The sequence below is a fragment of the Pongo abelii genome, chromosome 12, assembly GCF_028885655.2.
Source record: "Pongo abelii isolate AG06213 chromosome 12, NHGRI_mPonAbe1-v2.0_pri, whole genome shotgun sequence".
Taxonomy (NCBI): Eukaryota; Metazoa; Chordata; class Mammalia; order Primates; family Hominidae; genus Pongo; species Pongo abelii.
In genome coordinates, this window is record NC_071997.2 from 85,553,985 (window position 1) to 85,571,870 (window position 17,886).

At 48.8% G+C, this 17,886-nt stretch overlaps 1 protein-coding gene across 10 annotated transcripts in view; it reads right to left on the minus strand.

The window, feature by feature from the left end:
- Nucleotides 1-17,886, minus strand: part of TTC7A (tetratricopeptide repeat domain 7A) — a 159,649-nt gene that overhangs the window by 99,287 nt on the left and 42,476 nt on the right. For 8 of the 10 annotated variants that reach the window (XM_054547586.2, XM_063713683.1, XM_054547585.2 and 5 more), the window contains one exon: nucleotides 1,563-1,693. The exons of 1 other annotated variant lie outside the window; for it this stretch is intronic. In XM_054547586.2, coding sequence (XP_054403561.1) covers nucleotides 1,563-1,693 — 131 coding nt within the window. Of the gene's footprint in view, nucleotides 1-1,146; nucleotides 1,172-1,562; nucleotides 1,694-17,886 lie in introns of those variants that run through there. One more of the 10 variants, XM_063713682.1, reaches the window with a different exon arrangement.

Sequence of the window (17,886 nt, forward strand, 5' to 3'; positions counted from 1 at the left end):
ACCAACAACAAAGAATTCTCCAGCCCCAAATGTCAACAGCATTGAGGTTGAGAATCCTGCTCTAGGGGAAATGACCTGGCCTGGGGTGGACTCTTCCAAAATGGCCCATCACAAAAACGGGTACTGGACTGACATTTTGGCATCTGCCAAGGCAGGTGAGGTGCAAGTGTCTCCTGGGCTCTAAGTCTCTCGGCCCATGACCACCTCCTCCTTCAGGGCACCAATCCTAATCTATGCTGCTCTAGAACCTTCCATCTAACATGTTAAATTATCTATTCCACAGAACACCTGAGCATCACCCCCAATATCTTCCCCACGAGTATTCACAGCCACACTCCCTGGGTTCAAATCCTGCCAATACCACTTATTAATGAGGTAAACTCTGGGAAGCTAACTCGTCTTCAAATCTGTTTTCTTACTTGTAAAATGGGAATGACAACAGGGCCTATTTCATCCAGTCAGTGTGAGGGTTAAATTATAGAATGAATGTAAAGTGCTTGGAGTTGTGTCTGACACAAAAGCAGGCACTCAAGAAGGGCTAGCAGGATCTCTGTTGAATATAGTTGCCTGTCCCCTTGGCATTGAACCAACGGCCCCTCATGGCATAGTATTAAGATGTGGAGGGAAAAAGAATAAAATGGAGGCTGGGCATGGGCCTGTAATCCCAGCACTTTGGGAGGCTGAGGCAGGTGGATCACCTGAGGTCAGGAGTTCAAAACCAGCCTGGCCAACATGGTGAAACCCTGTCTCTACTAAAAATACAAAAATTAGAAGGGCTTGGTGGCAGGCGCCTGTAGTCCAAGCTACTTGAAAGGCTGAGGCAGAAGAATCGCTTGAACCCAGGAGGCAGAGGTTGCAGTGAGCTGAGATCGTGCCACTGAATTCCAGCCTGGGTAACAGAGCAAGACTCCATCTAAAAAATAATAATAAATAAATAAAATGCATAAGAATTAAAAATAAAAGTAAAAAAAAATACATAAAAATAAACCAGAGCCTCCCAGAAGGGGAAGGGCTGGGATACTTATCACAAACACTGCTAACACCTGTACTTGATACCCTGCAGACAGTTAACCCAGACCCACCATAGGGAGTGGGGAGGGATAGGGATCTGAAAACTGCCAGAGCCCTGCTGACCAGCTCTTTTACCAGCCTCTGAAAGGCTCGGAGAAGGAGTCCCAAGATCCTGCTTCCTCACAGGACCCAGGGAGGAGCTTCTGGGACACCGAGAGCAGGGAAGGATGTCCAACTGCAAGACTCAGGCAGACTCCACCCCTGCCAGGGAAAGAATGGTGAGCAAATGATTCAATCTCCTAAAGCTCATCTATTAAACATCCTAGCAGATGGGCATGGACTCATTTATCAAACTATTTTCCAGTAAAGAGTCTCATTCTAGTGGAATCAGTATACTATAATGGGTTTTCCAACTATGAAGTAGAGTGTCTTTGGGGGACAGAGAAGGTGACTTCTAATTAGCACACAGGTGACGTATGGGTTTAGTGGGATCCATAGACATAGGTGCTCAATAGAGAGCAGCTCCTACCACGGTGTTATTTCCAGCTCACCTTCTCCAATTCCTGCAGGAACACCTGAGCAATCCAGGAGGCCCTCTCAAAACAGGTGATCACTTCCTCCTCCCTCTCCGTCAGGCGGAAGCGGGAGGCGATGGAGTTGGGTAGGCGTTCCAGAGAGAGGCCTGCAGGAGGAAGAGGGCGCCTCAGACCTGCCCTGCTCGGACCCCCTGACTCCAGGCCCTCCCCATGGGCCCAAGGTGGGCTCATCTGAGGGGGCACACACTCTGGTGCAGCCAGGAGGAGGCGGAGGTCTGCGGAGGGGAGGGAGGAAGCTGAAGCAACGGTGGTGTTAGCAGTGGCTGGGAGTAAGCGATGGAACAGCACGTGGGGAATCACACTGCATCACCCCAGCCCAACTCCCCGGGGAAGCCACTCCTGACCCCTCCTCTGTAACGCAGTATCCCCATTTTTCTAAGCGAAAGAGAATGAGGTTTTTAAAAAATATTTATTTTTTTCTTTCCTCTTTCCTCCTTTTCCCCAGTTCCCCATTTCCTACTTAGCTCTTTAGAAATGCAATAACCTTTACCTTCCTTTCACCAGACACTCCCTACACAGCAAGCTTATCCATGTGCTGACTTAGAAGCTCCAGATCCAGAACTTACCCACCAGAAGACTGACTCTAGAGACAACAGTCAATTTACATCCTAATGTGTGACTGAGAGGGAACTCTCTCCCAACTGGAGAGTATCTTGAAGCAACGCTCACTTTACAACCTAGCTCTGCCCGCGATGGTGCCAGCTCGACCACCTGGTAGGTAAGCCACCAAGGCAAGTCATGCAGACCCTGCACTTGCTCGCTCCCTCCTCTGCATGGCATTCATGCCAAGTACCCCTTTAAAAGCCCCTGCTTTTTCCCCAGGAAGTGAAGTGGTTATCTTTAAAGGCAGGAGCCTGTACCTTTTCCCCTAAGCTAAGCTTTGGAATAAAGTCACTTCATTCCAGACCTCGCTCTTGTTAACTGGACTCTGCAAGTGGCGAGTGACTGAACTGTGTTTCAGTTACAATTTTGGTGGCCCCTATGAGGACTGCAGCACACTTTGGACAATTGAGCCTATCAGCCTGGTTTCACTACCAGGCAAGGCGGGGGCTGCCTGGGAGCACCAGCTGCTCCTGGCTACTGGACTCCAGGATAGGAATGTTAAGGGGATTTCTCAGCAGCTGCCAAAACGTTCCTGTTTTGGGGAAACCTCCCTTTCACCCCCTGGCACGACATCTGCTGCCTCCAATGCTTCACTGGTACAAAGAAAGTGACCTCTGAAGAAGCCGGCAACCTTGAAACTGGGTGAGCAAGTTGGACTGTACCCAACTTTTTTCTGTCTCTTCTGGGTGTCCTGGGACTTCATTCTGTGCAGACTTGGCCACTACTGGCACCATTTGGGCATTTTGAGCATTTACATTTGTGTCACTATAGGAACTCAGCTGCCTGTGAAGGTATCTGGAGCTGAGGCAGGGGGTTCAGAACTCCACTCAGTCCCTCGACTGGGGATTTTGTTTGGAAGCACGCCGTTTGTTTGTGTGAATGTATGACTTTGCGTACAGGCTTCTTTCTTTCTTTCCTTAGCTCCCTGCGGGTGGAAACAGTTCACCTCAACCGGCAACCTGTGGCAGTGGGAGGGATGCATCCTCCACCGCACTGGGCACTGAGGCCCTCCCTGACAGGGGATAAATGAGGGTAGCAAGGGTTTCCCTGCACCATGCGGTGGCTGGAAGGCTCTCGAGCTCCTCTTCTGCCACTGTACTTTTTCCTCTCTCTTTCCATTCTCTCTCTGATGCCACTCCTGGAAAACCTGGCTGCACTGCAAAAGCCAGCCAGATATTCCATACTCTTATCTCCTTCATAAAACATGACGACAAGTTTCTCCCCTTCCCTTCACTTTGCTGTTCCACAAGCCTTAATTTCAGGGGCTCCATTCTGCTCCTGGGCCTTGGATTTAAAGAGGGAATAGGATTGGACATGGGCAACAAGGTCTCTGTCCCCTCAAAGAGCCCCTCAGGGTGCATTTTGGTTAAATGAAAAGCATACAGTTGTGAGCCCATGACTAGGAAAAAGAGGATATTTTACCATAATACTATCTGGACCCAATACCACCTGGGCCACAATGAATTCTGGCCTGAAGACGGGGTTACTTGGTTACATTTCCAGTTGTTAGAAGAAAAACATCCACCCTCCTGGTGCTCACCACTTTCTACACTATATTTCGGTCATCTCTGGCCAGCTCTTCTCTCCCCAACTAGCTGATAGCTCCATGGGGGCAAATGTGAACCTTTTTGGACAACCACAACCCTAGCACAGCACCTCACATAGTAGGTGCTCGAGTTATGCAGCATTTTACATGCACACTTCCCATGGAACCCAACAGTTCCTCCCTGCAGAAGTTACCCATGCTCAGATCTCTGCCTGCAGGGGACATCCACTTTCCCATTTATCAGTAATAGCACCTTGCTCTCCTTTTGACCACCTCTCTTGCAATCTCAGCTGATCATGACAGCCATGGCAATCAGCTAAGTGTAGGCACATGGCCTAATCTGGGCCAATAAAAACTAGTCTCAGAATTGTCACTCTTTCCACTGGAGTTGTTAAGCTGGTACCAGACATCAGCTTAGAAATGTTAGAGAAAACCTGCCTTAAAACGAAGTCTACACAATGTGAACATAAATAACACTACTGAAGTGTACATTTAAAAATGGTTTAGATGGTAAATTTTATGTTGTAAGGGGCTTTTTCACTGCAATTTAAAAAATTTTTTAAATAAAAGCTTCAAGGCCAAAAACAAAAAGCTCAAAAAATAAACACAATCTGTAAGAAACACAGAAGGGATATAGCATTGTTAGCCTTACTAGAAATTAATGCTGTACAGAAAAACAACTCTATTTGCGTCAGGTTACTTTTTTTTTAAGACAGGAAAAATACTGAATAAACTCTTAGTCATGAAAAAAATGAAATCCATGCAGAGAAAAGGTACGACATGATGGAGAAGGGTGGATTCCTAAAGAGACTGAGTACCTAGATCCAGCTTTGCCTGAAGCTCTACCTGCTGGAACTTTCCAGTGTATGAGCGCCATTAAATAGCTCCCATGTCTCCTCCCTCCCTCCCTGCCTCCCTCCCTTCTTTTTTTTTGTCACTTGGAGCTAATATAGACCTGACTAGAGAGTGTTGTCCTTCTGAACTATTGGTTCCCAACGGGGAGAGTCAATGTCTGTCTCATCTTTGCGCCCACACAGTACTTTAGGTACTTTACATGTAGTAAGTAGAGGCTCAAGATGAACTTACTGAAGGGATGTATAATAGAAGAATCTTCAACTGTTTCCTGCCCTATAAGCCCCAACATCCACCTAATGACCAAGTCCTCAACACTTCAAACCTTCCCTTCCTCTCTTCCTACTACCTTATTTCAGGTTTTATCTCCTAAGTGGATGACTACATAGGCCTCCTAACTGGCTCCCTGCCTCCAGTCTCACTCTAATCCCCAGAGGGATCCTTCTAAAACTCTCCAGGGGTCCACACTGCTACAGTGTAAGGTCCAACCTCTGGAAGCTCCATACCAAGCCCTCCTGGTATCAATTCTCCAGCCTCATCTCTCGCCTTACCTGCCATATCCACAACCAACCTCCTGCTCCCAACTGCTAGGTTGTAGGATGCCTTCTTGACTTGCTCAAGTTGTTCCTCCTGCCTGGAATGTATCCACCCCACCAAGTCTACCCAAAATTACTGTTCACATTCTGACCCACTAAATGCCACCTCCTCTACGAAGCCCTTCCCGATATTCCCTGGTATAACCAAACATTCCTCCTTTAAGCCCCAGTCTATACACATTCCTGACTCACCATTTCTTATACTTATTTGTTCATATGTTTCCCCAGACTGTAGGCTCCTTCAAGACATCAACCTAATCGTGTTTACTTTTCTACCACCTGGCACACAGTAGGTACTGGACAAGCATTTGCTGGCTGGATGAAAAAACACAAGCCTGGGCATGTCTGACAAAGTACAAAGTGCTCTGCAAATATAAGGTAAGGAATTATTATTGTTTTTCTTAGCCACATTCCCATGCACACAGATTCAGTGACCTTGTCCCTTTGCCAGGCTGGGGTGTGACCAGATCCAAAGTTCGGGTGCCTTGGCCTGGAGGAAAGCGGGCAGAGAACATGAAGGTCCTTGCTCAACACAAAGACCCATGTGCCCAGGTCACTGGGTGTCAACGACTGCCAAATGACTCACAACCAGGAGGGGGAGGATCCTTATTCCAGAGGACTAAAGGGGGAAGAGGAACTGAGAAAGAATCAAGGAGGCAGGCCTCGTTGCTCACTGCCAGAGCTGGGTCAGCCCCTGCTCCCCAGACATGCAGCCTATCCACCCTGCAGGAAGGTGGGGCGAACCTATGAACTGTTCAGAGGCCTAGCCCAGGAGACCAACTGCAGGTGGCAGGGCACAGCCAATTCCAGGGGACATAGAGTGGATCTGTTTCAACACAGCTGCCTTGTGGTCCCCGGAGAGATGTGCTGAGGCTGGGCTCCCTCCTGCCACACCTCCGGGTCCAGCACTGGGATGGGTGATGCCAGCTACTGGCAAGTTCAAGCTGCCAGCCCCAAGCCTCCAGAGGGCTGGCCACTGCAAAGCTGTGAATTCAGGAACAATGGTCTGTGGGCCTCCACCTTCCCTGTGTGGCATTTGTTCCTTCCACTCCCAGCAGGGGCCTCCCCACCATGCTTCTCCAAGAACCCCAAATCCCATCCTTCTTGAAAGCTCAAAGCAGGCCAGGCGAAGTGGCTCACGCCTGTGATCCCAGCACACTGGGAAGCCCAGGCAGGCGACTGCTTGAGCTTGGGAGTTTGAGACCAGCTTGGGAACATGGTGAAACCCCGTCTCCCCCAAAATAGAAAAAATTAGCTGGGCTTGGTGGCGCACACTTGTGACTCTAGCTACTCAGAAGACAGAGGTGGGAGAATCGCTTGAGCCTGGGAGGTGAAGGCTGCAGTAAGCCAAGATTATGCCACCGCACTCCAGCTGGGTGACAGAACAAGACCCATCTCAATTTAAAAAAAAGCTCAAAGCAAAGCCACCTCTTCTCCGAAACCCTGCCAGGTAGAGTTAAGCCTCCCTGTGTCTAAACCAGTTGAACAGTCTGGCTACATCTCCTATGTATGTGCCCTTTTGCTGCATTGTCATCATCCTCTCTACCCATTTCCGACTGATCTTTGCACCCCAGTGATGGCCAGGGCCTAGGGTTTAGGAAGCATGCAGATGGATGCGTAGATGAATGAGCGTATTCATGTAGCCAAGTGTACAGCCCAAAGGAGTTCCTCCCTCTCTACTTAAAAAATATTTCGTGGGCCAGGCGTGGTGGCCCATGCCTGTAATCCCAGCACTTTGGGAGGCTGAGGCAGCCGGATCACGAGGTCGGATTGAGACCATCCTGGCCAGCATGGTGAAACCCTGTCTCTACTAAAAATACAAAAATTAGCTGGGCATGGGGGCACGTGCCTGTAAATCCCAGCTACTCAGGAGGCTGAGGCAGGAGAATCACTTGAACCAGGGAGTCGGAGGTTGCAGTGAGCTGAGATTGCTTCATAGCACTCCAGTGTGGGTGACAGAGCAAGATTCTGTCTCAAAAAAAAAAATTCTTGGAGAATTCATAAACAAATTGTGGTACAGTTATGTAACGGAATACTACTCAGATTTTTTTTTTTTTTTTTGACACAGTCTCGCTCTGTCGCCCAGGCTGGAGTGCAGTGGCGCGCGATCTTGGCTCACTGCAAGCTCTGCCTCCTGGGTTCACGCCATTCTCCTGCCTCAGCCTCCCGAGTAGCTGGGACTACAGGCACCCACCACTAAGCTCAGCTAATTTTGTTTTTGTATTTTTAGTAGAGATGGGGTTTCACCGTGTTAGCCAGGATGGTCTCGATCTCCTGACCTCGTGATCCACCCGCCTCGGCCTCCCAAAGTGCTGGGATTATAGGCGTAAGCCACCGTGCCCGGCCCAGATTTTTTTTTTAAAACAAACTCTTATATACACATAACACAAATGAATTACTTAAAAATTACATTGTGCAAAAGAAACCAGACATAAAAAAATGCATACTGTATGATTTCATTTATTCAAAAAAGCAAATTAATCTATATCAATAGAAAATAAGGCCAGGAGTGATGGCCCACATCTGTAATCCCAGCACTGTGGGAGCTGAGGCAGGGGATCAATTGAGCCCAGAAGTTCGAGACCAGCCTGGGCAACATAGCGAGACTTTATCTCTTAAAAAAAAAAACACACACAAAAACAAAACAGTGGTTGCCTGGGGTGGAGACCGATTAGAAAAGAGCCCAAGGGGACTTTCTGTGGTGATAGAAATGTTCTGTATCTTTATTAGGGTACTGGTCACATGGATATTTACACTGGCCCAATTCATGAAATTATACAGGTAAGATTTGTACATGTCACTATATGAAAATTTATCTAAAAATAATGGAGATAATGCCTTTTTGAAGGGAGCTGTCATGATTCAGAGAAATAAAAGTTCAAAGTAGAGGGGTACATTCACTGAGGCAGTCCTCTATAAAGCAATTTCCAATATACACAGGGCCAAAAAGTTTCTGGAGCTGGCAGTGGCTTTTCCTAAGCAAGTTTACAGCCCAGTCACCCAGTTCTGCCCATAAAAAGGGGCCGGGAACCTTGTATTTGTCCCCTGGTTGATAAGGTCTATTTTCCTGTCCACAAACATCTGATTGGAAGTCCACCCAGGTACCCCAGGCTTGGGTTTCTTTTCTTTACCCTCTGCCCCGTGAGCGCTTCTGCACAAGCGGCCAGACCACAGCGCTCAATCCAGGATGAAGGTGGGCTGCCCTGCGCCCAGTCCTTGAGAGATCGGAGGGTTGTAATGCAGCCCTGTGGGGCAGGCACTGCCTTGTGATTCCCACCAGCAAGGGCCTTTCTGTGCCAATACCCAGCTCTAGGAGAGGACCCTTGCAAGAGGAGGACTTGCTTTTTCATTAACTCAGAACTTTCGATTTGGAGCCAAGCTGATCCTGGCACAGCCTCAGGCCCAACACCAGGCTGGTCCCAGTTCCTTCAGTCTGAATGACTCATCACATCCCAGGCAGCCACCCTTCCAAGAAGCCCCACCCTTGGAACCCTGGAGCCTTGGGCCCTGGATGCAGAGGTAGAAAACAGAAAACTTCCTCAGCAACAGAACCCCTTCCCTCCCACCTACCCAGCCTGTCAAAGGGCATGGGGACAGCTGCAGCACCCATGGAAGATGAATCCCAGACTTGGGTACCCTGCAGCCAGGGGAAAAAGTGAAAAAATGCAATTCATTCAGCTCTTGGGGGCAAACTGAAAGGCCAGGTAGGAAAGAACCCTCACAGATCACTCTGTTAAAATTAGAACATTTAAAAATAGAATTACCATATGATCCAGCAATTCCACTTCCAGGTATATACCCAAAAGAATAGAAAGCAGGGTCTCAAAGAGATATTAGTACACTAGCATTTATAGCAGCATTATTCACAATAGTTAAAATGTAGAAGCAACCCAAGGGTCCATTGACAGATGAACGGATAAACAAAATGGCATATATACATACATACAATACAATATTATTCAGCCTTCAGAAGGAAGGAAATTCTGACACATGCTACAATATGGATAAGCCTTGAGGACATTTTACTAAGTGAATAAGCCAGACACAAAAAGGCAAATACTGTATGATTCCTCTTACATGAGGTACTTGCGTAATCAAATTCATAAAAACAGAAAATAGAAGAGTGGTTGCCAGGGGTTAGGGGAGGAGGGAATGGGGTGTTGCTGTTTCATGTGCATAGAATTTTGGTTTCGCAAGGTAAAAGAATCCTGGAGATTGGTTGCACAATAATGCAAATGTTAGAAGAGTTCAGGAGATTGGTTGCACAACAGTGTCTTAGTACCGAACTGTACACTTAAAAGTGGTTAAGATGGTCAATTCTATGGTATGTCTATTTAACACATTTTTTTTTCTTTTTTGAGACAGAATCTTGCTCTGTCACCCAGGCTGGAGTGCAGTGGCACAATCTCAGCTCACTGCAACCTCCACCTCCTGGGTTCAAGCAATTCTCCTGTCTCAGCCTCCTGAGTAGCTGGAATTACAGACACGCGCCACCACGCCTGGCTAATTTTTATATTTTTAGTAGAGACGGGGTTTCGCCATGTTGGCCAGGCTGGTCTTGAACTCCTGACCTCAGGTGATCCACCCGCCTCGGCCTCCCAAAGGGCTGGGATTATAGGCGTGAGCCACCGCGCCCAGCCAACACTATTTTTTTATGAAAAAAAACAAAAACAGGCAATTTGGCTTCTGTATCAAAGTCTCCAAAAAATGTATACTCTATGATTCAGTAATTCTACCTTCTAGGAATTTATCTTGGGAAAAAAAAAAAAAAAAAAATAGCTGGGGGTGGTGACTCACACCTGTAATCCTAGCACTTTGGGAGGGTGAGGTGTGAGGACTGCTTGAACCCAGGAGTTCAGAACCAGCCCTGGCAACATAGACCCCATCTCCACCAAAAAAAAAAAAAAAAAGTGATGTATGCAAAATTTAGCTTCAAGGATATCCATTTCAGTATTGTTTATAATGGCCAAAAAAAAAAAAAAAAAAAAAAGATTTAGTATACGGGTCCAATGATGGGACTTCACAAAATTAGAACGTTACAATGAAATGCTATGAACTTACTTACAGTGACATAGAGGTGTACTGAAAAATGACTCATGAAATACTAACTTTTTTAAAAAGCAGATTATAAAACATGACCATATGAACTTACATTTTAAAAGCACATATAAGCCTATAGGGAAAAAAGACTAGAAAGATACACCTCAAAATGTTCACAGAGTGCTAAGTCTGTTTCCCCAAATACAAAATGGAGTTACTAATAATGCCTAGCTCGTAGTGTAGCCATGATCATTAAATTAGATGAAATATTATAAAGAGTAGAAAGTATGCTGGCCGGGCACAGTGGCTCACACCTGTAATCCCAACACTTTGGGAGGCTGAGGTGGGAGGATCATCTGAGGTTGAGAGTTCGAGACTAGCCTGACCAACATGGAGAAACCCCATCTCTACTAAAAATACAAAATTAGCCAGGCGTGGTGGCGCATGCCTGTAATCCCAGCTACTCGGGAGGCGGAGGCAGGAGAATTGCTTGAACCCAGGAGGCGGAGGTTGTGGTGAGCCAGGATCGCGCCATTGCACTCCAGCCTGGGCAACAGAGCAAGACTCCACCTCAAGAAAAAAAAAAAAAGTATGCACTTAGAAAATATTTTCAAGTGATGCTCATAATAACCTCTTAGGTAGGGGTTTAACCCTTCTCCAGAGTTACAAATAAAAAATCTAGGCGGGACATGGTGGCTCACACCTGTAATCCCAGTACTTTTGGAGGCTGAGGCGGGCGGATCACTTGAGGTCAGGAGTTCAAGACCAGCCTGGCTAACATGGCGAAACTCCATCTCTACTGAAAATACAAAAAATTAGCTGGGCGTGGTAGTACGAGCCTGTAATTCCAGCTATTCTGGAGGCTGAGGCAGGAGAATCGTTTGAAGCCGGGAGGCAGAGTTTGCAGTGAGCCGAGATCGCATCACTGCACTCCAGCCTGGGTGACAGAGCGAGACTGTCTCAAAAAAAAAAAAAAAAAAAAAATGAATCCAGGGAAAACAGATGAATTCCAAGACCCCTCAGCTAAAAGCATCAGTGTCGACTAGCTCCAGGTCTCTGGCTGGATGAGGCCTGATCCCCTAGCAGCCTGCTCCTCCTTCTCCATCTGGAAGCCAACCTCTCACCTAGGTCCAAGACAGCAGTGCCACAAGGACTGAGCTCCTGTCCATGTGAGGCACACAGCCCACACCCCTTGGAGAGGGAAGCCAAAATCAACAGTGAATTCCTGCCATACCAAGGCTAAAAACACAAAAACCAAGTATGCTATCATATCCTGTCCTGGAAGCAGCGTAGTGTTCTTTCTTTTTAAAAAGTTTTAATCAGCCACACAATTCCAGGGGACAGCAGAATACCTTGGGGTTGCACTGATCAAAAGAGAACAGTAAAAAAAGAAGCTCATCTTCAAGGGGCAGGGAGAAGAGAATCTGCAGATCATAATCCTTCTGGCTGCTGAGGGCATTTCACCTTTTGACTCTGCACAGCAGCTTCACAACCTAGCATGTCACTGCAGTGCACAGTTCATGTGCACGAGGGTCAGGGCACCAGGACCTCCCTGGCGCTGGGTGTGAGGTAAAGGAGAACACGAGCCGGCCAGGCTGACGCTGGGGGCAGGACCCATTCTCAAGGAGCCTGTGCTCCATCCATAGAGCCACAATGAACCCTAAATTAGGCACCAATGACTAAGGTCTGCCAGGTTCAAGGTAGAATGAATGGCTGGAGAAATGGGAGTCACTCTCCATGCCATTAGCACACTGAGCTAGTGCTAGAGAAATGGAAGAGGCCCACCAGAGCTTGGAGGAGGCTGAACCGGCTAAAGCTGGAGATGTCCAAAGAGCAGGCCCCGAAACATCCTGGATGCCAATCAAAGCCAGGGAATAACCCTTAGAGCTCAGACCAACAAAAAAGTAGCAAAATTTGTTACTCTGGATCCACAAAGGCTTCATCCTAGTCTAGGGCCCAGACCCCTCAGCTCCAGACCCTAGAGAAGATTGCCCTAGACAGCGTGCTGACCCATAGGTGAGCCTGATTTGAGGGGGAACAGGCTGTGCTGAACCTCATGGTGTGGTGACCCGCAGCCAAAGTTCTAGAAACCCAGTGAAGAGAGACACCCTGAGCCTTACTGTGGGCTCTCTGCTCTGGGCCCTCACACTCATTCCCAATCCATCCCACACACACCTCCTCTTGGCTCCAAGAAGTATGATTACACTGCACCTCCAAACAAGCCACCTCCCCTTGTTTCCCCCAGGGCTTCCCTTTGGCCTTCCCTTGCTGGAAGGCACCTCTTCCCCTCAACTGTAGGTGATTCATCCTCAAGTTCAGGCTCACCACCCAGCTCACCTGTGAAGGACCCACAACTAGCTGGATCTCACCTCCCTCTGCAAGAGTGCTTCAATCGAACAAGCCCGAACGCTGGAGTCAGAAAGAGGGACGTCCACAGCCTGACCCTGCCACTACTGGTGTAACCAGAGGGTGAATCATTTCTGCCTGCGCTCTGGGGTTTGCCTCCATGCCTTTTACCTACTTTCGTAACCGTACCCTGGTTTTCTTTGAGGAACCATTCCCACATCTCAGTCCACAGGATTCAGGTGGGGGATATCCCACCCCTGGCACCAGCCCAGTATCCTAGGTGCTGGGCACCACATTGGCTCCAGGGTGGGCATGAGACCAAGCCAGGTCCATGAGACGCTTCCCCAGGCACTCTCTCCTTCTGAGGTTGTGGGTGCCATGCTGTAAGAACCACGTACTCCTGGAGCTGCTGAGGAAGACCTCAACAGACCTCAATAGCTGAGCCCCCAGATTCAGCTATGCCTGATGCCATGCTGCTCCAACAACTTTCTAGTTCAAGGGACCATAAATATCCAGTCCCTCCTCCTTTTTGTTGCGACTTTCCAACTAGTTGGAGTTGCACATTTGTCATTACAACCATAAGTCTGGTTATGCAGAAACTGATCCCCAGAGGCATGGTGACTGAGGGGAAAATTCCTGAAATACAGGATTGGCTGGGCTGAGGTCAGGTGGGGCAGTGAGGACTTTGCCATCTCCAAGCTAAGAAACTGGAATTCCAGATACACAGCAGCAGCACTACCGGCTGGAATGCAGCCTATTTTGTCTTGAGGTGAGACCTTGGGCATGTGGTAGAACACTTCAGGATACTGGCCTATGCCGGATGCTTCTTGGGGCCCAGGCTAAGCCCTATAAAAATAAGCCTTACAAGCATCACTCCTGGCAGCCCCTCTGAATAAGAAAGCTTTGTCTGTATAAAACAATGCAAGACAGCTGAGAGTGAAGTCAGATAACTGGAGTTGAAAATTCTCTGTCCTTGCTGAAGGCAGTGCCAGAGGAGACAGGGGGACCAGACTCTATTAGGAGACAAGGCTGGAAAGGCCTGAATCCCTCCCCATGCAAACCTCACATGGACCCCCTGCTGCAGCTCTCACTGCCCTGCGAGAGAGCCAGGGGTGGGCGCCTGAGAAGAGCCCTGAGGCCTGCTGCTGAGGGACAGACCCTCGAGGCCTGGATCTAGATCCATGGACTTGAAGGCAACACAATCTTTATCTCTAGGTTCTCACCCATGAAGATGATGCAATGCCAATTGCCCAAAGGCTTATTACTACAGAGTTTTAAGGAGCTGTAGAGGCAGACAGACCCCAAACCTGGCAAACAAGACCTTGCACTGTTCAACCTATCAGGTTGCGGAGCCACCGCACCCAGCCTAGATTATTTTTTATTAAGTGTTCTACTCCCATCAGGGGCTGGGCTGTCCAGAAGCAGCAGCCCAGAGGGAACTCTTCACAAATAGCCCTTTCTGGTGTCCAAAAAGTCAAGAGTCAAGGCAGAGCTTCCCATGGGACAGAACTAGAGACAGCCATATGGCCGAGACACCACGGCCAGGAAGGAAGTCTGCCATACTGCCCCAGTGAGCCATGGCAGGAGCAGCAGACCAGCCACTCTGGGGTCTTCCAAACAGCTGCTTCTCCTGGAGCTGCATCCCTCCAGGAGCATGCTTTGCTCACCCGCCTGCCACTCCCTCAAGGGAAGTGACCCTAACTTGGCATCCCCGGCAGGTAAGTTTGCTGAATCAACTGCTGACAAATTTTACTTCCTCCTGTGGGAGGTGGGCCAGGAGCCTTGGGGGATACAACTGCAAGAGGTCAGACACTCGGTGGAGGAACATACTGACCCCTAGCTGGGGAGAATGGACGTGCATACTGAGCTGAGGTCCAAGTGAGCTGGGAGGAGGGGGACGATGCTGCAGGCTGAACAACCAAGGGAAGCTCTCAGCACAGGACGCACTGAACTGTGTCGGAGGAGAATGTAAGGACACAGCTATGTGCAGAGTGAAGAAAAAAGGCAAGGACAATGTCCCAAGAAGAAGTGAAGGGAAGAACTTCACAGATTATATTGGACACCAGGAGCAGACCTCATTAGGCTGACAGGTGGGGCTTCAGGAAAGGAGAGAGGGAGATTGGTTGAGGGTACAAAAGAAATGACCACTTGTACTCAAGAGGCTTGGAATTCAGTGGAAGACAGGGCTCACAGCCATGAGCACATGGAGTCAAATGCAGAGGGTTCTGCCAAGGCAGTGGGCAGCACTGCAGACAGGCCATCCTAGAAGGGCCTTGAAACCAAAGCATTCTAGATTATTTTTGTTTTTTTGAGACGGAGTCTCGTTCTGTCATCCAAGCTGTAGTGCCGTGGTGTGATCTCGGCTTACTGCAACCTCCGCCTGCCAGGTTCAAGCGATTCTTCAGCCTCCCAAGTAGCTGGGATTACAGGCGCATGCCGCCACGACCAGCTAATTTTTTGTACTTTCTTTTTTTTTTTTTAGTAGAGACAGGGTTTCACCATGTTGGCCAGGCTGGTCTCAAACTCCTAACCTCAAGTCGTCTGCCCGCCTCGGCTTTCCAAAGTGCTGGGATTACAGGCATGAGCCACCGCACCCAGCCTAGATTATTTTTTATTATTTTTAATTAATTTATTTATTTATTTATTTATTTATTTGAGATGGAGTCTCGCTTTGTCACCCAGGCTGGAGTGCAGTGGTGCCATCTCGGCTCACTGCAAGCTCTGCCTCCTGGGTTCATGCCATTCTCCTGCCTCAGCCTCCCAAGTGGCTGCGACTACAGGCACCTGCCACCACACCCAGCTAATTTTTTGTATTTTTAGTAGAGATGGGGTTTCACCTGTATTAACCAGGATGGTCTTGATCTCCTGACCTCGTGATCCGCCCACCTCGGCCTCCCAATGTGCTAGGATTACAGGCGTGAGCCACCGCGCCCAGCCTGATTATTTTTAATACAGAGTAAATGGATGATGTTCCCTTTTTACCAAACAAACAAGAATGGTAATGGAGCTGTTTCATCTGAACATATGTCACCTGCACCTGGAATCGGCTGGGAACATTTCCTTTCCAGGGCCTTCCCCGATCTGACATGGTTGGTCAGGGGTCAGTGGGCTCACAGGGGGGCCATGGCAGGGCCTGGGGAATAGGGTAGGAGAGGAGTGGGCTTCCATTCTAGACCAAGATGACGGATGTTAGGTTGAAATATAAAAGCAAATTTTCTGAACAACTCATCCACAAATACCCAAAAACAGCCCTGGGAAAGCAAATGCCAAGAAAATGGCTGCAGGGCTTTGCCAGGGCTGTAGCCCCTACTCAAGCCAGGGCTGAAGGAGGCCCAGAGAGGAGAAAGTCCTCATCTGTTTGACCCATCTTGGAGGCAACTGTAATCTGCCTCCCAGCACCCTCTGGTGGGCTCCTCTGTTACAGGTGGGACACAAGCTTTAGAGACATCCATCTGGCCACCAATGCTACTTACAGGCTGCATGAACTTCCTCAGCTTCTTCATCCTTAAAATGGCCACCTCCCATTTACAGAATAGAGATGAAGATTAACCATCAGTCAACAAATATTTATTAAACAAGTGTTCCAGGGCAGTGTCTCACCAACTGTAATGTGCATGTACATCACCCGGGAAAGTTGTAAGGTGTAGATTCTGATTCAGTGGGTTTGGGGAGGGCCCCTGCCAGCTCCTGGGTGGTGCACATGTGATCATCCTGCTTCCCCCCATCCCCCTACATGCACATACATCAGAGACATACATCAGAGGCTCAGCTTCCAGAGGGATGGGTCTGTACCCCACGTTTCTGGGAATGCCACCAAATAACAGGTATATCAGAGGAGCTCAGGAAATTGGTACCTGGGAAATGAAGAACCAAACAGGGGATTCTGACAGGCAGGGGAGGCTCTGCCCGGGGCCACAGGTGACTTGGGAGCAGCTGACCACAGGACAGGGCATTACTGAGCAACAGGTCAACATGATGACTTCTCTGCAGCCAGGAGCAGCTGAAGGCAGGACCAGGGAAGAGGTGATTCTTCTTCCAGAGCCTCCAGCAGGGCCCAGCCCACCTCCCAGGCGCTAGCAAGAGGCCCTAAAATCCAGTCTCCTACTCCTGGCTGGACCTGGTCAGTCTGAGCACATGTGTGACTCAAATGTTAGGGGACCAGGAATGCTGGTGGCTGGGCACAGACCACCTGGACATGGAAACAATAGGTCTTCCCATGAAGTTGTCTTATTTTTCTATCTTAGTGGGGAACATGTGTTTTTTCTATTGTTTCTAAACAAATCTGACATGGACAATAACTCTTTTCCCCTCAGAGGAGGTGGAGATTATGTACTCCCCCACACCTTATATACACAAATATGCATGTGATGTCTCTGCACTCTGGCTAAGGAAAACCCAAGACTGCTGCAACTGCCCCTTCACTCAGGCTCCTGGGTTGATGTCTAAAGCCTCCCCGGGAATCAGAAAGCATCTTTGGGTGTAACACACAGAGCCACATTTCAGAGGAAGGCAGGGCCTTTGTGAGTGACGCCTCACAGGGTCACAGTGCAAGTCCCTCTGCTGTGATGGGGAAAGAGGGTGAGGGGAATATGTTTTTATGTCTTTTGAGGGTGGGGGCGAAGAGACACAGGGCCTGCTCCTGACTCCCCTAAAAAGAACAGCAGCTCCATGTTGGAACTGCTCCACACTGGGGCCCCCACAGAGCCTCCCAGCCTGACAAGCTCAGGCTCCCCTGTGACACACAGGCCCTGTCCTCCTCCTCCAGCCAGATGTGCCTGACACCCAGACTGCCCACCCCCTGAGAGTACCAAACAGAACCACAGAGCAGACTCCTGTGAAAAACGGAGTCAAGCCATGGCCTAATAGTCTGGCAAGGAGTGCTGAGTGTGGGTCAGTCAGGCTCCTGCAGGCAGCCCAGCGTCAAACGGAGCCCAAGACCGAGAGGCTGCCTAGGAAGGAGGACTCCAATTCAAATACACACTAACTGATGTCCTGGGCAAGCTGCTTCCTTTTTGTCAGCCTCAGTCTCCTCAACTGTAACATGAGGGCTTGGCCTGGATCACTTGATTCCTTTCATCCTAGGATTCTCAGCAACAGTATCATAAGCTCCAGCTGCCTAAGTTCAAATCCTGCCTCTGCCACTTCCTGTGAGACCTCGCATGAGTCACCTCACTTCTTCCAACCTTAATTCCTCATCCGTGACATAGAATGAGGGGAACACCACCTCAGAGGGTTACAGAGGGGGCTCAACGAGGGCCTACCTGGCATGGAGGGGGGCTGAATAAATATCAGCATT